General features: G+C 41.3%; 4 protein-coding genes across 9 annotated transcripts in view; 2 read left to right on the top strand and 2 right to left on the bottom strand.

Moving 5' to 3' along the window:
• The first annotated feature begins 528 nt into the window (after nt 1-528).
• Nucleotides 529-5,034, top strand: dbr1 (debranching RNA lariats 1). 3 transcript variants are annotated; one of them, XM_074657625.1, is made up of 10 exons: nt 535-698; nt 1,910-2,240; nt 2,326-2,450; nt 2,539-2,619; nt 2,701-2,786; nt 2,891-3,115; nt 3,253-3,330; nt 3,428-3,573; nt 3,771-4,534; nt 4,647-5,034. In XM_074657625.1, exons 2-9 carry the CDS (start codon nt 2,044-2,046, stop codon nt 4,507-4,509), a joined length of 1,677 nt encoding a protein of 558 aa, XP_074513726.1. In that variant the 5' UTR covers nt 535-698; nt 1,910-2,043; the 3' UTR covers nt 4,510-4,534; nt 4,647-5,034. The 3 variants fall into 3 exon arrangements, with proteins under 3 accessions (XP_074513727.1, XP_074513726.1, XP_074513725.1); XM_074657626.1 differs by having other exon boundaries at nt 529-682; nt 3,771-5,034; XM_074657624.1 differs by having other exon boundaries at nt 536-698; nt 3,771-5,034.
• Nucleotides 5,035-5,900: 866 nt separating this feature from the next.
• Nucleotides 5,901-12,650, bottom strand: rab5b (RAB5B, member RAS oncogene family). Of its 2 annotated transcripts, none has more exons than XM_074657635.1 (6): nt 12,504-12,650; nt 10,728-11,025; nt 10,495-10,646; nt 9,426-9,548; nt 8,842-8,935; nt 5,901-8,370 (listed from the first exon to the last, which is right to left on the bottom strand). In XM_074657635.1, exons 2-6 carry the CDS (start codon nt 10,891-10,893, stop codon nt 8,255-8,257), a joined length of 651 nt encoding a protein of 216 aa, XP_074513736.1. In that variant the 5' UTR covers nt 10,894-11,025; nt 12,504-12,650; the 3' UTR covers nt 5,901-8,254. The 2 variants fall into 2 exon arrangements, with proteins under 2 accessions (XP_074513736.1, XP_074513737.1); XM_074657636.1 differs by having other exon boundaries at nt 10,728-11,035; nt 12,504-12,613.
• plcl1 (phospholipase C like 1) overlaps nt 5,901-20,088 on the bottom strand; it is a 275,924-nt gene continuing 261,736 nt past the window's right edge. For both annotated transcript variants that reach the window (XM_074657601.1, XM_074657600.1), the window contains one exon: nt 5,901-6,680. The gene's annotated coding sequence lies outside the window, so the exon portion shown is untranslated. The remainder of the gene's footprint in view (nt 6,681-20,088) is intronic.
• On the top strand, nt 12,658-19,767 carry lcmt2 (leucine carboxyl methyltransferase 2). Of its 2 annotated transcripts, XR_012596944.1 has the most exons (15): nt 12,658-13,097; nt 13,972-14,096; nt 15,042-15,123; nt 15,251-15,431; nt 15,527-15,683; nt 16,038-16,227; nt 16,350-16,457; nt 16,552-16,639; nt 16,719-16,946; nt 17,264-17,509; nt 17,622-17,719; nt 18,095-18,282; nt 18,396-18,531; nt 18,751-19,152; nt 19,206-19,767. XR_012596944.1 is itself a non-coding variant. In XM_074657617.1 (14 exons), the coding sequence occupies exons 1-14, from the start codon at nt 13,050-13,052 to the stop codon at nt 18,907-18,909; spliced, it is 2,034 nt and encodes a 677-aa protein (XP_074513718.1). In that variant the 5' UTR covers nt 12,658-13,049; the 3' UTR covers nt 18,910-19,767. The 2 variants fall into 2 exon arrangements, 1 of the variants encoding a protein (XP_074513718.1); XM_074657617.1 differs by having other exon boundaries at nt 18,751-19,767.

Here is a 20,088-nt window from a genome sequence, read left to right as displayed (position 1 = left end):
TACAAGTTCGAAATACATTTTGAAATGAATGAATTTAGCTATATTTTTACTACAAAAAAAGCGTAATAAATTATATTCCATATTTTTCCATTATTTTTTTCAAGGCAAGTTTATTTATATAGCACATTTCATACACAAAGAGAATTCAAAGTGCTTTACATATATAAAAGCAAGATAAAAGAGCACAAAGTGCATAAGATAAAAACGAATAAAAGAATATGATTAGTATAAGTTAAAAGAAAAACAATTAAAAGGATATTTCGAATATGTAAATCAAGGCATCAAGTGTTGACAATTTATTTTTCTTATGCTTTTCATTGTATGTATGTTTCTGACTGTCCCCTTGTTGGTATGATCATTCTCTTTTTCTTTATTTTTTATTTTTTGTATTCTACATGTTCGAAATACATTTTTAAATGAATGAATTTAGCTATATTTTTACTACAAAAAAAGCGTAAACATAAAAAATGTATTCCATATATTGTTTGTGTTGAATCTGCCGCCGAGTATCAAACCACTAGTTTACTCAAATTGGTGACGTCTTGCGCATGCGCAGTAAGCGGTAGCTGCAAGGTGGGAAAATTCATTTCTCTCTCGTCTCCTCATATCTGAACATAAACATGATTTACAGACACAGTTTACAACTTTACGGAGCATAAAACTGGACCAACATACTCTGGAGGTATTAATTCATCACCGTACGTTATCTTAATGTGTTCTGTTTGTATGTTTGTGTGATAAATATGGTTCAATGTTTGCTGTTTGTTTCAACACGATGTTTAATTACCTGTTAGCCTATCTAGCTAACTGTTCGCTATGTTAATAGTTACATGGATAGTTTGAGCAGTTAGCTGTGTTGTAACTGCACAGAGTAACGTTAGATGAATGTAAAGTAGCAGCAGTAGTCTCATTTGTCAGATAAAAGGGATAAAATGTGCAAGTTTTTAAAGCAACATGAAGCCACTAAGAGCTCCAAAAAGACCCACGTTTGTACCCTAATGTCAGGGTGCATCACTGATTATTTAATGTTTTAAAAGTGGTCACAGTGTACAGCAGCAAAGGGGATAGTGCAACAAACAAGATGCATCAGCTAACACAGTAGAAAAAGAGGTAAACAAAGTGTAACAAAATATGAACCATTTAAATAGAAGGAAGTATGTAAATAGGAGCAGTATATACAGTATTGACAATAAACAGACTATTAACAAAATTGCACAAGTGGAAAATGATATTGCACAGTGAGAATGAATGAAATTCCACCTGAAAATATCAGATTATTGTCAGTTTTTGGTGTGTAAGTGGTCTACTGGGAGCAGTGCTGGTTGTGGAGACAGCTGCAGGAAGCTCGAAATCTAATAGGAGTCACATTAATAGCAGTCTTGTAGAGCTGCAACGATTAATTGATTAGTTGTCGACTAGTAAATTCATTGCCAACTATTTTGATAATCGATTTGAGTAGGTTTTTTTAAGACAAAAAGTAAAAATTCTCAGATTCCAGCTTCTTAAATGTGAATATTTTCTGGTTTCTTTACTCCTCTATGACAGTTAACTGAAAATGTTTGAGTTGTGGACAAAACAAGATATTTGAGGACGTAATTTTGGACTTTTGGAAACACTAACCAACATTTTTCACCATTTTCAGACATTTTGTAGACCAAACAACTAATTGATTAATCAAGAAAATAATAAACAGATTAATCAACGATGAAAATAATCGTTAGTTGCAGCCCTACAGTCTTATAAATTATTTTAAGTTCTTTTCCATCGTCCCATTTTACTTGTACAAACTTGACATGTAATTGTCAAACCTACTGACTTAAAACCATGTTTTTTTTCTCTCCTGTCATTTTAAGTGAAAGGATGGAATAGCATCAATGTTTTGAACTTGGTTTTATTTGTATCCCTACAGAAACGATTATTTCAATAGGAGCAGGCCTGAGCATCCTTGCGTGTGGAGGCTGACAGCCCGTATCTGGGCACAGAAAACAAACCAGCCCTCACTGATTTTCTCTGGGGAATCAGTAGATTACCTGTTTGTGCAACATGAAGATTGCGGTGGAAGGCTGTTGCCATGGAGAGCTGGACAAGATCTACGAGACAATCGGCTATCTGGAGAAGAAGGAAGGGATAAAAGTGGACCTGCTGCTTTGCTGTGGAGACTTCCAAGCCGTGCGAAATGAAGGAGACATGAAGTGCATGGCCGTACCAGCCAAGTACAGAACGATGCAGACCTTTTACAAGTCAGTTCTTTTTTTGTCTGTGTGAGTTTTAAAAAATGCAAGATATGAGTGAGAGCATTTATTAATATTACTGTCTTTGTTGCAGATACTATTCTGGAGAGAAGAAGGCTCCGGTCCTGACCATCTTCATTGGAGGGAACCATGAGGCTTCCAACCACATGCAGGAGCTGCCTTATGGAGGCTGGGTGGCACCCAACATATATTATCTGGGTAGGAGAGACCAGCAGTCAGTAGATGTGATTATTCTGTTCTATTATATCCGTTAATTCCCGGGCCTGACGTGACTATTTTTCCGCAGGTTATGCTGGTGTTATTCGCTACAAAGGGATCAGAATTGGTGGCGCATCTGGAATCTTCAAATCACGTGACTACAGAAGGGGTGAGTTTTTTTGACTGTCTAAATGGTTGAAGTTATACACACACTATGCAGTATGATAACAAAAAATGTGTGCTCTCTTAGGTCACCATGAATTCCCCCCATACAATCCTGATACACTTCGAAGTGTTTACCACATTCGAAACATTGAGGTATTCAAATTGAAACAGGTAAATATAGATTCAACTTGTTCTGTTGTACACATTTCAATAGATTTGTCAATTTATTTATAAAAACAGTGTATATTAATTCAGAAATGTTTATTTCCACTCAGATCCAGATGCCCATGGACATTTTCATGAGCCACGACTGGCCTCGTGGAATCTACCACTATGGAAGTACGGGGGAGTTGTTGAGAAAGAAGAAGTTTCTGCGTCAGGAAGTGGAGACCAACACTCTGGGAAGTCCTGCTGCTGAGGAGCTCCTCGCTCACCTCCAGCCCAACTACTGGTTCTCTGCACATCTCCATGTGAAATTTGCTGCCGTTATGCGGCATCAGGTGAGGGTGACAGTCTTTTGCAGCTAGCTGTATTGCTGCTCATGTCCGTATTAGCAGCTGATACATTTTAGATTGTGATTTTAATAATTTTGGGTACCAATGTATTGCACCAACTGAGTGAATATTGTTGTCTTTAGCCAAAAGCTAATGCTGCCCCACGTGTGACCAAATTCCTGTCCCTGGATAAATGTCTGCCCTACAGGGAATTCTTACAGGTGAGAAAGTTTTGTTATTAAATAGGCAAAATTCACCGTCTGGTTTAAGGTGTAGGAGTGACAGTTCTAAGCAACGATGTATACGCTTGTGTTGCAGATTGTGGATGTTCCAGAGAGAGAGGGTTCATCTGAGGGTCTTGAGTATGATCCGGAGTGGCTTGCTATTCTGAAGGCCACCAACAATCTGCAAAGGACCACCCCTCACCCCTGGAACCCCCCAGAGAATAATGGCTTGCACGAACGGTACACAGATATGTAGACATAAAATTACAGGCAGAGCAAATGCAGTCACTTGCAAGATGGTGATCCAAGTGAAAAGGCCACGGGTGACGTAATCACTCACTCATGGATATGAATAGGCAACCATAATAACACAGCTGTTGGGCTTCCAGTTTTGGTTCATGCTGTCATTGATAATCTGGATTGTCTTTACCCATCAGGTGGGACTTCAGACCTTCAGAAGCAGCTATGATGAAGGTGATGAAGGATCTTGGCGGTGAACTCGCCATTCCAGACAACTTCAGCCAGACTGTGCCACCCTATGACCCCAACAAGCCCCAACCCCACACCCCGCCCAGCTGCAACACCAACCCTCAGACGACCGAGCTCTGTGCCACGTTAGGCCTCACAGACCTCTACGCCCATGTTGGGGAGGGAGGTGTTGACTTAGGGAGAATTCAAGGCAGTACTGGAGGTGAGGAGGAGGATGAAGATGATAATGCGGACGAACCCAGCGAGTACCCAACTGACACGTCGGGATTCTCGAGTTCATTTAATCCCGACGAGATCACAATAGAGGATGAGTGGGAGGAAGAGGAGGAGGTTGAGGGCAACTCAAAAGCAGTAGTAAAGGGAGATAAGCTGCCTGAAGGTGAAGTCCGCACCCCCGGCCGTATGTTCCTGCCCCCGCCCAAATCTGACGCCTCACCCGCTACTCTGTCCAACCTGATGAACCTGCCACCTCCCGCCCACTCTACGCCAGCAGTAGATTGCTCTCACTCAGCAGCAGAAAGGGAAGAACACTGTGAGGACGATGATGAAGATGCCCAAGCTGCACGTATCCTGAAACGTACCAGCGATGAGACCGAGGCTCCTGGCAGTAAAAGCACAACTCCCAGAATCAAACGCAGAAACCAGGTCATCTATACAGCAGTGGAGGATGACGAGGGTGAGAATTAGAGGTCAGGGTGAGATAAGGCAAAAGGTGAGGACTCGTTTCATACCATTTGCCACAGTGTACAGTTCTCCTAATTAGTTTTATTGATTTGTAAAACTTAGTATTAATTTAAGTATTTACTGTCTGCTTTTTTATACAGCTACTGACGTGACTTAGCAGAGGTATGGCTTTATCAAAATACCCTAAAAACAGACTGTACACGACAAGAGGGTTCATTTCTGGATTCAGTTTCTACAGAAAGGCAATTATAGCCATGAAAACATATGAGTTTTTATATATTTTAAACAAACCAAGGTTTTTTAGGAAACAGATTTTTGTGTTAATTTTTGTTGTACATTTCAAGATAACAGCAATGAGCAAAAAGGCTGGTAAAATTAAATATCTTTTTGTTTTTAAATGAATTAATGACGTAATATGCCATTGTACAGCCATTTTGCAAACTTTCAAAATAAAATGTGGCTGTGTTGTCTTTTGTTTTACTTATCTGAGGAAAGTGAAATAAAAGCAATCAGCATTCTGCACTCAAAGCGCCATTCACATCTTTATTGAACACTATACATACTCATTCAGGGTGCTGATGACAAATCAGGTCTTGTTTTAATTGCACAGAACACTAAACCTACTTGTGATCACTGAAGAATGAATAAGTGGGTAGTTCAGGTGTTTTGAAGTGGGGTTGCATGAGGTACTTATTCATAGTCAGTGTATTACCTACAGTAGATGACAATCGGCGCACCCCCAGTTTGGACAAGCAGACAGGAGTTACAGCACGGAACCAAAGCAATGTACTGCTGTGGATGAGGCCAGCAGCAAAATGTATTTCAGACACCAAAAAGAAAGGCCCACCTAAAAGAATCAATATCAGTTTAAGTGTATGGTATGTTTAAAATATTGTCACTGCTTTACCTTGCTGCCTGTCTGTCTGTTCGACGGGGAACCAAAGCCGTTGTATCCATCTGTGCTCTCGCCAAAGCAACCAGACTCCATTGATAAAATCTGTAATTTTACCTTGCAGAACACGGGAGTTGCTGGTCTATCGCTGCTAGTTTGTTTGTGCTATTGTGTGACTTTGGTGAAACCAAAGTCACACAATAACACAGAACAAACTAACCGATCGAGGCAGCGGTAGTCCAGCAACTCCTGTTGCAAGGTCAAATTAATGTTTTTTTTCAATGGAGTCTGGTTGCTTTGGTGAGAGTATAGATAACGACTTCAGTTCCCTGTCAGAAAAATAATTTTAGCTTTTATTTGAATATGAATTGAAAGTTGCATTGTACTTCAAATGACAATCTAATTTTTAGACCCTTAATTAGTTATCATATTTTGATCATCATGCCTGGTTGTGAATCTAAAAAAAATAAAGCCAAACAAAAGATTTTCCCGGACACCAATATTTGTTTAAATCAAACAGATTTATAACATTAGAGTCCTTTTTAAACCATTAAATCCATTCCAGGTTCACATGTGTGCTCTGCTAAAATCAACATACACTTTCATTAAAATTAAGACAATAATATATAACATACAGTGTATTCAACAAGATCTCTTTACATCCATACAAAGAGCCAATACAGAATAGCCTAATGACAGGGTGCCACGTTATTGGTTTATAGTACAAGCCAATATCAGGGAAATGTGTTTCCTGCACTTTGCCTACGAAGCACACAAACATGATTCACAGAAAAAGAAAACTGGGAATAGGCACTTTTTTTTGTGTTTTCATCAATTCACTTCCTCATTTTCACTTCAGCCAAGCCTTGGACAGCAACCGAGCACACAACTCTGTTTTAAGAGCATCATATTAAGTTAAATGAATAAGTAAAACCATTTCAGATCACTATGATTTCTTGTTCACCAACAACCTTAGGACAAGGGACAGATGAGGGACACGTTAAACACAAGATGGGCAGGTTTTCTCCTACATGATACAAGTTTATTACAGACCTCATATTTTCTTATCCTCCTGCCTTTCATTCCTTCTCTAATATATCATTCATCTGATGCAAATAAATTAATCTGGGCAGAGCCATAGATGGACAACCACATTTCCTGCTATGACAATAAGCTATTTATTCAGTACAGGGACTTAGTAGGTCTTGTATTTGATGCAATACTATAGAGCTGCAACGATTCATCGATTAGTTGTCAACTATTAAATTAATCGCCAACTAAACTAAAGTCAAAATTCTGATTCCAGCTTCTTAAATGTGAATATTTTCTGGTTTCTTCACGCTGAATTCACACCAGTTAGCGGCGAATGATTACATCTTTCTGCAGAAAATACAAAGAAATTCTTTGTAACATAGATCAACATGTCACATGATCTGTTTACTGATTGGCTCCGGGTCCTCTCTGCCCACACTTCACCGCTAAAAGTTAAATTTTTCACAACGTTTGTTTGGCCGCACTTTCACCGCAAAATGAAACGGCCGCAGCTTGCTGAGCTCGGGCTGCAGCTTTTCATAGACATTGCTTGGCAGCTCGCCGCAGACCGCACTTTGCCACTGCTCTGGTGTGAATTCGGTGTTTCTCCTCTATGACAGTAAACTGAATATCTTTGAGTTGTTGACAAAATAAGAAATTGGAGGACCTCATCTTGAGCACTAATCAACATTTTACACCATTTTCTGACTTTTTATAGACCAAACAACTAATCGATTAATCAAGAACATAATCGACAGATTAATCGATAATGAAAATAATCATTATTTGCAGCCCTAAAATACTACTTTCTTAGGGTTTGAGGGATATATTCTCTGCTACAGACATGTAATTAGTTAGTTTTCAGCTCAAAAGTCATGTGACTACATACACACACTCCAGATCAAGTCGTTCTTGTTGCTGTGTAAAGAGCTACAGCCTGTGGCGCACTCAAGCAAGTCATCGAAACCCAAAAAGTTTCAGGAACACGGCACTTCAGCAAACTTTCATTAAACAAGCCAAGTCTGTTGGACCAAACGTATCAATGAATGAGAAACACAATGTCAAATCAGCAATCTTGTAGTTTAAATGTTTGTTTCTATCTGGACAAAATGAAGGGAAACTATGAGTAGGAGTGCCTCTGGAGAAGTCAAAACACCGGACAATAAATACGTACAAATGGACTACTGTTGGTCAAACTGTGTCGTGGGTCTGATGGAAGGTCAGGGAGGGATTACAAATTATGGGATCATTCCAGGGGTACAATATGTGGCATTATTCACAGCAGGATTTGATTGATTCAGGACTAGGAGGAGGCAAAGCAAGCTCTGACAAAGGAGAAGAAAAAAGCGGTCACAACCTAACAATTTGGCTTCTTTGTTTTTTGTATCTTGGCCCTTTTTTCTCCTTTCCTTTCTTGGCCACGTGTGCTGCTCATTTTGTGCATTTTTTACGCAATCAGGGCCGTGACTGAGATGATGCAAGGCAGAACGAAAACAAAAGAAAATTCACAATTAGTGCTAAATACTACAACAGGCTTGCCACTGTCTTCCACATTTTATATTTTTCCTTCCCTTGTTCTTTCCGAATGCAGAACCTTGGTTGTGAAACATGGTGTCTTTCTCCTCCAACTCTGTTTGCTCTTCCTTTCCTCTCCTTTTGAATTTCTGTCTGCTTTGACAGGAGGATGAATGGAGGGTAAGGAGGTGAGTGGATGCTGGGCTCCCCCCGCGTCAGGCCCACCCCTGAAGGTTGTTTGAAGGAGACGGAGTGGTTGAAGGGCTGTGGTGGTGTGGATGGTGGGATACTGGTGGGAGTCGCGGAGGTCTAGTTCCCACCACAGCAGGCTCGATTAGAGTGGGCATCTGGGTCCTGGAGGTTGACTCCCCGGTGTCGCGCTGCATGTGTTGGGTTTTGGGTGTCTGTTTTTGGCATCTTTTTTGCTACATTAAGAAGACAAAGAAATATTTTAACATATCAACATTAATTTTTATAAAAATTAACAACAGACTCCACTTTCTAACTATAAAGTAATCACAGAGCGAATATATCCACCAAGAATATAAAAATCTAAAAGGATTAATTCAGGAGAAAATAACAAACGTTAAAATTTGGGCTGTCAATCGATTCAAATATTTAATCTCAATTATTGCATGATTGTCCATAGTTAATTGCAATTAATCATAAATCAATCACACATTTTTTTATCTGTTCAAAATGTACCTTAAAAGGGAGATTTGTCAAGTATTTAATACTCTTATCAACATGGGAGTGGGCATATATGCTGCTTTATAAAAATATGTATATATTTATTATTGGAAATCAATTAACAACACAAAACAATGACAAATATTGTCCAGAAATTACAGGTACTGCATTTTATTTATTTATTTTTAAATTGAAAGGACACTCACCAATAGCCAGGAAGAGCTCATTGACGTTCATGGCCGTCTTAGCAGAGGTCTCCATAAAGAGCAAGCCAGTGTCTTCAGCATACGTCTGGGCTTCCTATTTCCACACAACACACAAACAAATACAATAAAAATATCAGCAGCAATTTGAAATAAATACTAAAACAAAAGGCTAAAGCCATAAAGAATTAAAACGTTTCTTATCTACAAGCAGCAGGAACTCAGTAGAGCACGATCAAACCACTGAGCTGTGACGCGCAGCTTCCGCAACAAACAATGTTGTCAGGTAGCCGCTGACTCATCGGGACTTTAGCACCAGTATTTGAATGAAGCCAAATAGGTAAGATAAAAATGTGTTCACGGCGATTTAATTAACAGATCCTTGTGCCCTATTATCTAATATGTTTGTAAAATTGTGGACACAAGCATGAGCCTGATTTCCACTCCCATGGTTAGTCATAGATGTATGTAAGGGTGGCAATATGGACAAAATCTGTGGAAACGGGCTGTTTGTGTGTATCAAACGACACTGTGCTGTTTACGTCTCACTCTAGTCACTACACAGGGGTTGGACAGGAGTGTCTTACCTCATACTCTACTAGTCTCCTCTCTGCCAGGTCAGCCTTGTTCCCGGCCAGCGCAATAACAATGTTAGGACTGGCCTGCCTCTGCAGCTCCTTCACCCAGGCCTTGGCTCTCTCAAAGGTCTCCTGCACAAACACAGCAGCACCAAGGTCAGATAAACCACCAACACACATGTAAATACCAGGCAGAAAGGTCATGGAAGCTGTGCTTGAATAATACATCAGTATAAGTCTATTCATCAGACTGCTCAACTCCTAAAACTAATTTATGCATAGAGGTGGGTAGTATACTTTATTTATTTTTTATAACAGTAATAACAAAAACAGCAACAGTGAGAGCAGCAACAAAGAACAACAATATTGAGATTAGGTTTGTTTATGTAATTTCAAAAGGAGCTAAGTGACAGTGAGGGAAAAAAACAAACAATAAGAAGGCACGAAATAAATAAATAAATAATTCATTAATCAACCAGTTAGTGAATAATAATAGCAATGGTAGAGGAATAATAGATTTTTTTCTTTAAATAAACTAAAGAAAAATATATAGTGATGATAATAAGTAATCAACAATAGTAAGATTAACAATAACAGTGAAAATAGCAGTAATAATAATAATTAAAAAAGGCAAGTTGATAGTAGCTTAAGTGGTGACACTTGTGATAATAAGAAGACAAGAAATAATGAATTAATTGAGCAATTAGTGAATAAAATAGAGGTGTTAGAGGTGCACAGTATTAATAATGATAAAGTAAACAACAGTAATATTAATCATGAAATTAGTGAAAATAGTAATAATAATCATGATGGCATGTTGATAGTAGCTGAAGTGGTGACACTTGTAATAATAGGAAGGCAAGAAAGAAAAATAATGAATTAAGCAATTAGTGAATAATAATAGCAATGGTAGAGGTGAGCAGTAAAACTGCACTGTGTAGCTGGGTAGTGTACTGCTATATATTAAAATCAGATTGTCTTGGTTGTTTTTTTATCTAGTATTGTGATGCAAATGACTGTTACAGTCAAAGTTATTACCCTGAAGGACAGATTTTGAATTGAATGTGTTTTTATTTACCGGCTTGGTGATGTCAAAGACAACGATGGCAGCCTGAGCGCCGCGGTAGTACATCGGAGCCAGGCTGTGGTATCGCTCTTGTCCTGCAGTGTCCCAGATCTCAAACTTCACTGTGGTGTCATCTAGACACACCGACTGAGCCAGGAACGCAGCTGGACATGAAGAGGGAAAATGACATGTTACCAGGTGTTCTTAAAAACCACCAGATTAATACACACACTGTCCATGCTCACCTCCTATGGTCGTCTCCTGGAACTCATCAAATTGTCCCTTGACGAATCGCAGCACCAGGCTGGACTTGCCCACAGCCATGTCGCCCAGCAGCACCAACTTGAACTGGCATATCTTGGTCTGTGGAAGTGTGCCGTTGGAGCGGCCTCCACTCCCTCTGGAGCTCATACCGGCCCGCTGTAGGAGACGGCAGGGGGGCTAGGCCTCCTCCCTGGGGTGGAGACAGGTGCTTCTGGGATGTCCGTCACTTCCAGAGTGTAGTCAACTCTCGCTGATGGGTGTCTTGACCTCTCTTGACTCCTTGTTTTGTCTGAGTGAAGAAGTGAAAGTTTTGTTTTGTTGCAAGATTACTTCATGCTTACAAACCCTTTTCTCTCTATCTCAAGGCAACAGACGCCTCCTCCAGTGCAACGCCTCCAACAGTTACAGATTAGTTTTATAAGGAGGGCTGCAGATCTGACATGAACTTAAGGAATTGCATTGCGTTGCAACTGCATTTCTTTACATTTACCAGCCCTGAATATCTGCTGCACATCTTACCTTGCCTCACAAACTCAAGAAAACAAACGCCTCCTCCAGTGCATCAGTAAAGTCTAAAGATTAAGAGTTGGATAAGGAGGGCTGCAGATCTGACATGAACTCAAGGAATAGCGTTGCATTGCAACTGCATTTCTTTACATTTACCAGCCCTGAATGTCTGCTGTGTTCACATCTTACCTTAACTCACAAACACGTTCTTTCTCAAGGCAACAAAGGCCTCCTTCAGTGCATCAACAGTAACAGATTAGTTTTACAAGGAGGGCTGCAGATCTGACATGAATTCAAGGAATAGCATTGCATTGCAACTTCATTTCTTTACATTTACCAGCCCTGAAATGTCTGCTGCACATCTTACTTTGCCTCACAAACTCTCCTTTCTGTCTCAAGGCGACAAACGCCGCCTCCAGTGCATCAGTAAAGTCTAAAGATTAAGAGTTTGATAAGGAGGGCTGCAGATTTGACATGAATTCAAGGAATAGCATTGCATTGCAACTGCATTTACCAGCCCTGAATGTCTGCTGCACATCTTACCTTGCCTCACAAACTCTTTCCTTTCTGTCTCAAGTAAACTAAAGCCTCCTCCAGTGCATCAGTAAAGTCTTAAGATTAAGAGTTTGATAAAGAGGGCTGCAGATCTGACATGAAAATCAAGGATTTGCATTGCCTTGCAACTGCATTTCTGAATGTCTGCTGCACATCTTACCTTGCCTCACAAACTTGTTCCTTTCTGTCTCAAGGCAACAAACGCCTCCATAAAGATTAGGGTTTTGTTATGGAGGGTGGAGATTTTCCTTGGCAGGAATAGCAAGATGCATGTTTGCATTGCATAGCTGCATTACCAGCCCTGAATGTCTCCTCTGTTTTCACTGATTTAGAGTCATGTTTGCACATATTTCCCATTGCTAGCTGTGTCCCATTATCATGCAGTGAAACTTGAGCTTTAACAGGGATGCTGCACCTCATAGACATCATCCATCCCTGCAGCACATTAGTCATTTTAAACATTATCCTCAGACCACCTCAGAGTGTCTGTGCATCCCTGCACTAAGGTCAGTGCATGTTATCACATCACCAGCACATCCTTATCTCTGCATTATGTGCTAACGGGACACCGCTGCGACCCCTCAGTCTGGACCAGATAATCTATATTTCGACGGCCAATTAAACAAACAAACACCAGCTGTTGGTGTAAACAACATATACAGCTACTGAGAGGGAAATATAAATATAATACTCACCTTATATACTGTGGTTGCAGCAGCAGTGCAGGTATCGCAAAGCTTGACTGTTGACAATTTGGCTGATATCAGCTGGTGAAAGAAAATGTTAACACTTCCTGTAATTCAGCACATGCGCACTGAGTGCCGCATTGTCAAAACCTGACCGCATTCAGTGACTTCACAGTTTTACATTGTTCAATTTCGACTAAATTTACTTGTATGGAGACACATTTATCATCTTTTTTTATAGCCGAATGCAAGATATTGTCTGTTTACAATAGTAAGTGTAATCACAGCCCTGAAAATTATATAATGACCGCACTAACCTATATTAACCTTAAATTGTGAGTAATCTGAATGGGGTTTTGAACGACATTCATTGACCGTGAGTTTTGCACGTGTGACCTCCAGGCTGCAGGGGGCGCCAGTTAGAGAGGCACCCGGATGTCTTTACCACACATGGAGGATGTTGTGTCTGTGAGCTCATCTCAGTGCACTGAACACTTTCATATTTATTTAATACACTGTACAATATGTGTACTTGTGTGACAGCTTGCTGACATTATGCCAACAACAAACAGAAAGAAGCAGAAGAAAGGGAGGGATACCTCGGTATGCTAATCTATTCACTATATCTTAAAACCTGATATAGAAAGTATGTCAATCTTGAGGTATTTCTACTTTACTTGGGTATTTCCATTGCATGCCACTGTAGACTTCTACTCTCCTGCAATTCAGAGGGGAATAAAGCCTTTTCACTCCTCTACATTTAATTGACAGCTTTAATTATTTCACATGCAAAACATATCAAATATGAAGCTTTGTTATAGATTGAACTACCCAACCCACCCACAGTGTATAAACTGTTGTACACTTGTACATTAATACACCAGTACTCCAGTAACCTAATGTCTAATAGTGCAACACTCACAGGGGCATTTTTCTGCATTGAATGCTTTCACTTTTAATACTTTGATAAGAACATTTTGCCAAAAATACCTGCACACCAAAACAATGACAATAACCTGATATTTTCAGGTGGAATTGCATTCATTCATTCATTCATTCATTCTCACTGTGCAATATCATTTTCCACTCGTGCAATTTTGTTAATAGTCTGTTTATTGTCAATACTGTATATACTGCTCCTATTTTTATACTTCCTTCTATTTAAATGGTTCATATTTGGTTACACTTTGTTTAGCTCTTTTTTTACTGTGTTAACTAATGCATCTTGTTTTTTGCACTATCGCCTTTGCTGCTGTGCACTACAAATGTCCCCACTGCGGGACTAATAAAGGAATATCTTATCTTATACTTTCAACATTTTCAGTGGAGGACTTTTACTTTGTGATATTGCTATTTTTACAAATGTAAAGGATCTGATTATTTCCTCCACCACTGGCAAAAAGTAAATCAAACCGGTCACAGGCTTTGGCATTTACAGTTATGATGATTCTGCGTTTGTTGTTGTTTCTGGATCCAGGTACAGGGGACCAACGACAGCAGCACGGTGAGCAAGGTGTCTGCTGCAGCGCAGGGTTACTTCCACGATGTCTTCCTCCAACACTTTGTGTGCAAAGTGGCCAGGAGAGCCCCGCTCATCAACAGGTCAGCAGGGATCTAAATGCTGTCATGCATGGGACTCAGTGATCAAGGTCACAATCACTTTATTGAACACACCAAAAAAAAAAATATGCACAGGAGTTGGCCTTGGTTGGTGTAAATATGGATATAATCTATGCTAGTGACAAAGAACCACCACATACAAGAGTCATAGTGGTACAATAAGCGCATCACATCTTGAACCATGACATGATAGACAAAGCTGGACTGAAATGACCCAGTACTGTGTTAAAATGTTCACATCTACTGAAAGGTAATACACAGTAATAATAATGACAGACTAAACAGCAATTAAATCAGGATTTTCATTATGTTTTAATCTACAGATTTTTTTTTTTTTTAATTTATCTGTTATAAAATATCAGAAAATAGTGAATCATGTCTATCACAGTTTCTGAGAGCTCCGGATCGTGTCCTTAAAATGTATACAGTAATATACAGAACATATTATACAGTATAAATAAAAAACAATGATTGTTCTGCTTAACTTTGAAGGAAGTCCTTGGTATTAGTTGGCAGTCTGGAAAACATCCGTCATGACCCCTTGATGAGTTTTTAAATTTGAACACCTGTTCTCATTACACTTCACACACCGATAAAGACTTATTAAGTCGAAATGCGTTGGTCATCCATGATTTAATAAAGGATTTTTTAACTTACAATCGGAGTGCCTCGGATGTTTTCCTGACTGCCAAACTACACCGAGGACTTCCTTCAAAAGTAAGCTGGACTGTCGTTGTTTTTTATTTGTATTTGACTACTTGCACTATCCTTGAAGAGCACCTAGTTTTTTACTTCAACATCACCAACACCGAGTTTCTTGATCCAGTTCAGCACTCCCTATTTCTTCTTCATTATCAGACAGTATACAGTATATTATAATAACAATCATAAAGTGTTGTACAAATTGAAGTGTACTGTATGTTTTAGGGGCTACTATGTGCGCTGGAGAGCTGTGGACCACTGCGTGAGGAGGTTCCTACACATTACTGAAAACTGCCCCACGAGACAGGTAAGTTAGCAACATCATTTCCAACACTGTTTCGTATGGAAAGTTGGAAAAGGTTGCGTATTCATACCATCATTTATTTTTTATTTTTTCCTCACTCCCTCTCTTATTGTCTTTCCCTTTTTGCTAGATCGTGTCTTTGGGTGCAGGGTTCGACTCTGCGTATTTCCGCCTCCACGCAGATGAAGCGCTTGACAGGGCTGTTGTGTTTGAGGTAGATTTTCCTGATGTCGCCCGGCGCAAAGCTGCCCTGATCAACTCTAATGTTACACTGAGAGGGATGTTAGACCCCAATTCATCTTCTCTTACAGGTTTGTCATTTCCTTCACTGTGATTCAAATAGATTTTCATTGTCTTATAAGTCATGTTAGATTTCAGAAGCATATGTCTGTCTGTGTGTCTTCAGGACCCGTGTATGTGTCCAGCGGTCAGTACCGTCTGCTAGGGGTGGATGTTAGAGAGGAGTCCCAGTTTGAGGAGGCTCTGGGAGCAGCTGGGCTTGACTGGGCTGCCCCCACACTAATCCTCTCTGAAGTGGTGCTCACCTACATGGAAACACAATGGTAAGGAGTGCAATTTGCGCAGAACCCACCCTCCGGTCCCCCCCCCCAGGTTAACACTGTTAGCTCTGTCAGCAGTTTGTTTTCATTGTTAGCACCGTTAGCACAGTATGTTCTTTGCTGTTAGTTGCGAGCCACCTGCTCAGCTGTCACCATGTTGAAAGCCGTGCAGAAGCAATAGAAATGTTCCCAATCTCACATTCAGCACAAGTATGTATATGATGATTCTAATTAAGTGTACGTTTAAAATCATGTGCCAATATCTAGCAAAAATAATCCTGATTATGACCTTAGCCATGATCGTACAGCTCTAATGTGAATGTTTGTCAGTTATACAGTATGTTGTGTGTCTTCCAGGTCAGACGCTGTCATTAGTTGGGCAGCAAAGCTCCTGCCACAGTCACTCTTCGTCATGTATGAGCAGATACATCCATTCGATCCCTTTGGTCGCATCATGCAAGATCACTTCCTGAAACTAAATTCAACTCTGCACGCCCTCCGACGATACCCGGACACCGCTGCACAGAGGCACCGCTTCCTGGACAAGGCCAGTATGCAGACAATACATACTTATTACTACATCTTGTTACTGTTGTTGGTTGCTCTGTTTTTCTGCAAACGTTCGTACAAATGTTTACTCAGATGGCGTTGTGGTGTTTTTGTCTTTAGGGCTGGGAGCAGTGTGTGTGTCTGGATATGAATGACTTCTACCTCGGGCTGGTCCCTGAGGAGGAGAGATGCAGAGTGGAGAGCCTGGAGCCTTTTGATGAATATGAGGTTAGCTGTTGAACTGTGCTTACATCTTCTTATTTTGTATAAAATCATATGTCTCAGTAATAATATTGAACAGAGTGACTCTATATGTTGTCAGGAGTGGCACCAGAAATGTTCCCACTACTTCATCCTTACTGCATCTCGAGGCTCTTTGATGGAGCAGGCTTTACTCACGCATGCTCCAGGTAATTATCACTTTATTTCCCTCTCATAGAAAACCACACAGGCATCTAACAATCTAATCTTTTGTTTGTTTTGCGTCAGTATCTCCAGTGCCGTCCGTTTGCCCGTCTTGGAGCCCCGCATCCTTGAGTGTGCAGACCGTACCAGTTTGTACAGAGGGGCTGGGGATGGCTTCCACCTCGGTGAGCCCGGGGCAGGTCCTGCTAACAGGAGGCTCTAGCAGAAGAGGCAGGGGACCGGTGACCAGGATCCTCCTCAGGGGCCAGGAGGGCTGGAGGTCTGTCGGTGTGGAACCAGCAGTAGATTTAGGTGAGAGGGTTTGCTGCTTCTGATTTTCTGTTTTCAGTTTTCTGACTGTCAGTAGTAGTTTTTGCTCTCACACTACATTTAGAGAGAATATGCAAACAATTACAGGTTTGGTTAATCCATAAAAAGTTTGTTCCAGCTTGAATCAGAACTTTTACATTCATGCAGCACTCCTAGCAGCACTGGTCAAGGCATCTGCACAAAATCATGACCTTTACTGTTTATTTTTCTAGTCGTATTATCAAAATTGTGCGAGTAAAATGAGACCAATTTAGCCTCCAGTGTGAACAGCTGGTTGTTGTGCTGTCTTCTCCTCCCAGGTGTTCGACTCTACCATACTGCCACCTCTCTTCCTGGTGGAGGTGTTGTGGTATACGGCGGTCGCTCCTCTCCACTCAAACCCACCAAAGACCTTTTCAGAGTAACCCTGGACCCCGGTGGTCCAGCTGGTCCTCTCGACTCAGAGGACCGAGACTCGGGGAAACTCTGTGTAGAGCAGATGGTCTGTACGGGCGATCCACCGCCGCCCAGATGGAGGCACACTGCTACGATGGTCAGTCACAAAGGTGAGATAAGATAGGAAATCTTTTGTGATTTCTTTCCTCCTTTCGCTCATTCATTTTCATACTTTCTTACTTATTTATTATACATTAATGCTCTCTCTATTTTCTTCTGTAGGTGAAGACTTTCTGTTTGTATTTGGTGGAAAGAATGAATCAGAGGCCGTTCTGGGTGACGGCTACTTCCTGAGTCTAGACCAGCAGCACTGGACTGAGGTCAGTCGCTATCCAGTGGTGTAGTGGAGGGTATACGCAGGTATACCTTTCTTTTGTGGCGGTTTACAGTTTACCCCCCTATAAGTCAAAAAGCTATTAGGATATATAGGAGAATATACTCACTTCCTCCTACCTAGTAGCACACCCACCTCATCACATCATTTTTTGTCTGCTGATTTCTTACTGCAGGACTTGAAGCTCCACAATGTGACAGCCTATTTTTTAGCAACATTTTGTGAATTAAACTTCCCACAAACAGCTGAACAGGCAGCCTTTTATGGCAGTTTTAGAGATGTAAGTAAGAGAAGGTTTTAGGAGATGAATATGAAAATGTTCTTGCATGAGGCTCAGTGTGTGTGTGTGTGTTATTTACAGATCCCAGTAGAGGGCGCAGCACCAGAGGCTCGTCATTCCCACTCAGCATGTTCATATCAGGGAGGTGTGGTGGTGTTTGGAGGACTGGACAGAAGGGGGGTGCCACTGGGGGACACAGCGGTGTTGAGGCCAACTGAGAGAGGCTTCTCCTGGGAACGTTTAGAGCTGCAGCCCCCTCCTGTTCCCAGGTCTGTAGTTCATCAAAGCCAGTGACTTTCACATCATTCAGTCCTGAAGTTTCTACTGAAGTAAATCATTCACTAAAGTGCCATAAGACCTGAAACTGTTTCCTTTGTTTTAGATACTCTCATTCTGCCCATGTGATTGGTGAAAAGCTGGTTGTGGTTGGTGGAGTTTGGCTGCATTCAGATGGTGTACCAGGTGTCGTTGTGATCGACCTCACCGAGCGCAGCAGTGTGGAGTTCAGCCTGGACACGGTCAGTTAACATTTGGACTTATTGAACACAGCAATAGTTTAAAGTGAAATTCAGTGACTTTTTACTGTATTGATGCATCCACCCCAGGTTGTAAAGGCATCAATTACTACATATACAGTCATTTGTAAGCAATGCATTTTCATTGATCATGTAGCCTCAGGTTAGACCTTTTAACCAAGATACTGACTCATAAATCATTGTGTGTTCTAACATCTCTAGTCCTCGGTGCCGTGGCCACTGATGCTCCACTCATTCTGCTCTGAGCTGACGGACTCAGAAGAGCTGCTCCTGATAGGTGGAGGAGGAAACTGTTTCTCTTTTGGGACTCACTTCAACCTTCAGCCCGTCACTGTGGACCTCAGACCTGCGCTGGGATGAAGCAGCCTGAAGGGTCAGTCACACCAAACCGACATCGGAGAACTAGCGTCGCCGAAGGCCGGCTGTTGCGTCGCCGAAGGCCGGCTGTTGCGTCGCCGAAGGCCGGCTGTTGCGTCGCCGAAGGCCGGCTGTTGCGTCGCCGAAGGCCGGCTGTTGCGTCGCCTCACATTGCCTTTGTATCGGCCAAAAAGTTGCACTCGAACACACCGCAAAGACGACAGCCAACGGCCAACTACCATGTACGTTCTGCACCTGCGTGAGATGAAATAACTCTCCACACCAGCAGGCGGCGGTAGTCGGTATTCATCGTTCAAAAAGGGAAGGACGGTGGATATACAAGCTTCATTCCAGACGGCCATGTCATTGTGAAATTATTTGTGTATTTGAATGATCAGATGAGATGAAGATGAAAAATGAGAAGAGTCTTCTGTGTGTCCTCTTGACTTTAGTCACTTGCTTGATTTCTCTCACCGACGAGCTCCGCCACCGAGTCCACATGCTGAATCGGCCATAAAAAGCCACTAACAAGGGCAGACTAGAGCCAACCACAGACTGTATATAACCGTGGCGTCACCCATTGGTTCGTGGACTACGGTTTTGAAGCCTCGAGTTCGGCATTTTGGCCGTCGCCATCTTGATTTTTTGCAACCAGAAGTGACACGAGAGGGTGGAGCTAAGCACAGCTGAATGCTGAATAAGACATTTTCAGTATACGCATCCCCTGCTTTATTGTCTAAATGGGACCATCATTTACTGAATGAACATCATGCTGTATTGAAGAAGACTTGAAACTAGCGATTGAGACCATAAACTCACGTTTACAATGTTTACTGAGGTAATAAATCAAGTGAGGAGTAGGCTCATTTTCTCATAGACTTCTATACAATCAGACTTCTTTTTGCAACCAGAGGAGTCGCCCCCTGCTGGCTGTTAGAGAGAATGCAAGTTTAAGCCATTTCCACATTGGCTTCACTTTTCAGAGCTGGAGATTGCCGCCTGGTGTCAACAGTGCTGGACACACTGTAAAAACTAGGGCAACAGACGCTCACCAACGGCCGACCGTCGACCTGTTGTCAGGGCCTTTAAGCGTTTCTATAAAACTTTAAAATGCTCAAATCAATGACTTAAACTGAGGAGGTTTTGCAATCCAGTCTACAACCATCAGACATGTCAAACAGG

This window comes from Sebastes fasciatus, chromosome 14 (genome assembly GCF_043250625.1).
Source record: "Sebastes fasciatus isolate fSebFas1 chromosome 14, fSebFas1.pri, whole genome shotgun sequence".
NCBI classification, from domain to species: Eukaryota; Metazoa; Chordata; class Actinopteri; order Perciformes; family Sebastidae; genus Sebastes; species Sebastes fasciatus.
This window is presented reverse-complemented; position numbering and strand designations above follow the sequence as displayed.

What these genes read in the sequence shown, in the direction of transcription:
- dbr1 (XM_074657626.1), top strand. Translation starts at nt 2,044, where the DNA reads ATGAAGATTGCGGTGGAAGGCTGTTGCCATGGAGAGCTGGACAAGATC. An exon ending in CTGCCGTTATGCGGCATCAG is followed by an intron (nt 3,116 to 3,252) that starts GTGAGGGTGACA and finishes TGTTGTCTTTAG; the next exon opens with CCAAAAGCTAATGCTGCCCC. An exon ending in CCTACAGGGAATTCTTACAG is followed by an intron (nt 3,331 to 3,427) that starts GTGAGAAAGTTT and finishes CTTGTGTTGCAG; the next exon opens with ATTGTGGATGTTCCAGAGAG.
- lcmt2 (XM_074657617.1), top strand. Translation starts at nt 13,050, where the DNA reads ATGCCAACAACAAACAGAAAGAAGCAGAAGAAAGGGAGGGATACCTCG. An exon ending in AGCCTTTTGATGAATATGAG is followed by an intron (nt 16,458 to 16,551) that starts GTTAGCTGTTGA and finishes ATATGTTGTCAG; the next exon opens with GAGTGGCACCAGAAATGTTC. An exon ending in TGGAGTTCAGCCTGGACACG is followed by an intron (nt 18,532 to 18,750) that starts GTCAGTTAACAT and finishes TAACATCTCTAG; the next exon opens with TCCTCGGTGCCGTGGCCACT.
- rab5b (XM_074657635.1), bottom strand. Translation starts at nt 10,893, where the DNA reads ATGAGCTCCAGAGGGAGTGGAGGCCGCTCCAACGGCACACTTCCACAG. An exon ending in CCAGGAGACGACCATAGGAG is followed by an intron (nt 10,647 to 10,727) that starts GTGAGCATGGAC and finishes CTTCATGTCCAG; the next exon opens with CTGCGTTCCTGGCTCAGTCG. An exon ending in TCTTTGACATCACCAAGCCG is followed by an intron (nt 9,549 to 10,494) that starts GTAAATAAAAAC and finishes GTGTTTGTGCAG; the next exon opens with GAGACCTTTGAGAGAGCCAA.